The sequence below is a fragment of the Mus pahari genome, chromosome 12, assembly GCF_900095145.1.
Source record: "Mus pahari chromosome 12, PAHARI_EIJ_v1.1, whole genome shotgun sequence".
Lineage (NCBI taxonomy): Eukaryota > Metazoa > Chordata > Mammalia > Rodentia > Muridae > Mus > Mus pahari.
In genome coordinates this window covers 34,886,943-34,889,558 of record NC_034601.1, presented here as the reverse complement: position 1 = coordinate 34,889,558, position 2,616 = coordinate 34,886,943, and the positions used below count along the sequence as shown (strand labels likewise).

Below are 2,616 nucleotides of genomic sequence, written 5' to 3'. Positions count from 1 at the left end.
TGTGTGTGTGTGTGTGTGTGTGTGCTTGTGTGTGTGAATGAGAAGCCTTGCTTTTCAGTATTGAGAGAAATGTAAGTGGTACATGATAACAGAATGCCTGAACAGGAAGGGATAGTAGAACTATCAATGGTAGAGTGAAATAGCAGTCTCTCAATAGCTAATTGTATTAGGCTCCTCTCACGGGTGGGAACGGTGAAATAGGGGAAACTCGAAACAAAACCAAAAAGGAAAAAAAAAAAGAATGCATTCTTATTTTGGAATGATTTTGTGTACTGTGGAACATATACGAAGCCATTCTCAGCTTTAACTGAGATGCAAAGAGTATGTATATGTTTGCATTTTTAACCTTCGTGAATTCACTTCACAATCTTCCCCCAGCACAGAATCAAGACATTTTCCAAGTAAAGACCCAGATATTCAAACCCCCAAGCATGAAACACTCTAGCCGTTCAGAGCCAGCGGTTATTAACCCATGAATTCTCAAGTGCATATTCTCTCTCTCTCTCTCTCTCTCTCTCTCTCTCTCTCTCTCTCTCTCTCTCTCTCTCTCTCTCTCTCTCTCTCTCTCTCTCTCTCTCAGACAGACATTTCCTTCTCTCCCCCACCCTCACCCTTCCCACATCTAGGGGCAGAATAATTTTGTAGGGGTTGTTCTGTCTAGAGACGCAAGTGCCAGGTGGCAAGCGGCTACCCAGCAGCCTCCTAAAGTTAATGCCAGTTTCCTCTTGGAAGAGCAGGAATGCAGAGGTATCAGCACCGCGGACGCGGGGACAGCAAATACCAAGGCAGCACTTGGAGTTTACAGAGGAGCAACCCCAGTATCCCTGCCACTGCCTCCCACCAGTACCACACCAGCACCACCAGCACTACCATCCTCACCGGCAACACACACACACACACACACACACACACACACACACACACACGCACCCAGACCCGCACACACTCCTCTCTGACCCCCAGTCCGCACAGGCCAGCTCTGAATCCGCCACCACCAGCATGGATATTGCAGCAAGTCTGCAGGTTCCCGCTCGCCTCGGGACCTAGCCTGGACTACAGCACCGCGGGTAGAAACGCATCACCGGACTTGTCAATAAGCCGGATTCTGTGTAGACCCAGAGCGCTGGTGACCCCATCGAGCATCCCGGACCCAGTGGCGGCAGGAGGGGGCGCGCGGGGTCGCCACAGGCTCCCCCTACCTTGCAATGAGAAGAGGGACAGAAAGAACCCCAGCACCCAGACGCTGTGCAGCCAGTAGGTCCTCATGTCGCCAAGCGCTCCAGCCGTCTCGCCTCACTCCTGCTCTCTCTAGTAAAACGCGCTGCTCGCTTCCCTTGGTTTCCCTCAGGGCTCTCCCAGCTCCTGCGACGCGGACTGAGCAGTCTCCGGTGAATCCCAGCACAGCCTCGCTCTCTTCTCCAAGAGCGCGAGCCCGGGTCCTGAAGGATGCTCGCAGTCCGAGCCTGGTGTCAGCACAGAGAGCCCTCTTTTTCCTCGAGCTCTCCCGCTCTCTTCTTTCCTACCCTCCTCTCCCTTACTCCCCTGCAGCTCCAACTAAATGAGACTGTACTTAAACAAGCAAGCGCCTTATAGGACCCGGAGCCCAGCCGAAAGGGCCCCGCTACTGCCATCTAGTGCGTACAGCCTGGCAGCGCGGCGGCCCTGGGTTTGCTTGTGTGTGAGAGGTCGGTCCAATGCAGCCAAAGTCCCCTTTCATCTCAGCAAACATAGGTGAAAAGCTCTTGTCTTCTTAAGACCTTGACTTGACCTTGTCGCCTCAGACATTTGACTTTCCCCTCCGCAGGAGAAAAATCTTGGAACTCACTGTTCATGCATCTTTTTACCCAGTGGTTCCCTTTTTCTCTGGCCTCTCCTATCTTAGCCAAGGATTGCTTGAAAGCCTCCTCCAAATGTCACAGTGACCTCCACCTTGAGATTCTGAAGCCTCATTCGATCCAATGTCATTCTACATTACACAGCATCCCCAACCCTCTGTATATGATTTTGAAGCACTAGGTCAAAGCAGCTCTGACGTGGCTGACCCTATCTATCATAGCTCAGCTTCTTGACCTCTCTTGTTTACATCATCTGCCTTCTTGCTTTAACACCTCTAGTTTGAAGTTATTTAGAGAGAAAATTCCAACATGAAAAACCAACCCAATTCACCTTCTTCTAAACACTGAGAGAAAAATTCTCAGCAGGGTACCAAATGTCTCCAACTCAATGAATGACTCAGGGACACATGCTAGTGAGAGCAGAGGCCAGACAGAGTTCCTCTAAGTAACAAAGATGAGGCAAAGGTGGATTTTTCCATCTGTTCCTGGGATTTTTGCTGGCTGGAGACCCTAAAAAAACATTTCATTTTATTCAGTGATGAAATTTTAATATTCGAATCATGTGATCATGGGGTCGGTGGTTTCTTTCAATTCTGCAGGTAATGTCTCTGCCATTTTTCTGACCTTGACCTGAGTAGCACATTGTACCAGTTAAATTCTTTGCTGTGGGAGGCTCTCATTGGCACTGGATACTCAGTATCAACCTTTGTGCCAACTTAATAGTTCTAAAGACTGAAGATCATCCTTGGCCACTGTAAAATATACATGTGGGGAGCAAAAG

The 2,616-nt window shown here is 49.5% G+C and overlaps 1 protein-coding gene across 2 annotated transcripts in view; it reads right to left on the bottom strand.

Annotated features, from left to right (window-relative positions):
- Lsamp (limbic system associated membrane protein) overlaps positions 1–1,537 on the bottom strand; it is a 2,126,592-nt gene extending 2,125,055 nt beyond the window's left edge. For both annotated transcript variants that reach the window (XM_029544403.1, XM_029544404.1), the window contains exon 1: positions 1,200–1,537. In XM_029544403.1, coding sequence (XP_029400263.1) covers positions 1,200–1,266 — 67 coding nt within the window. In that variant the 5' untranslated portion in view covers positions 1,267–1,537. The remainder of the gene's footprint in view (positions 1–1,199) is intronic.
- Positions 1,538–2,616: the final 1,079 nt, after the last annotated feature.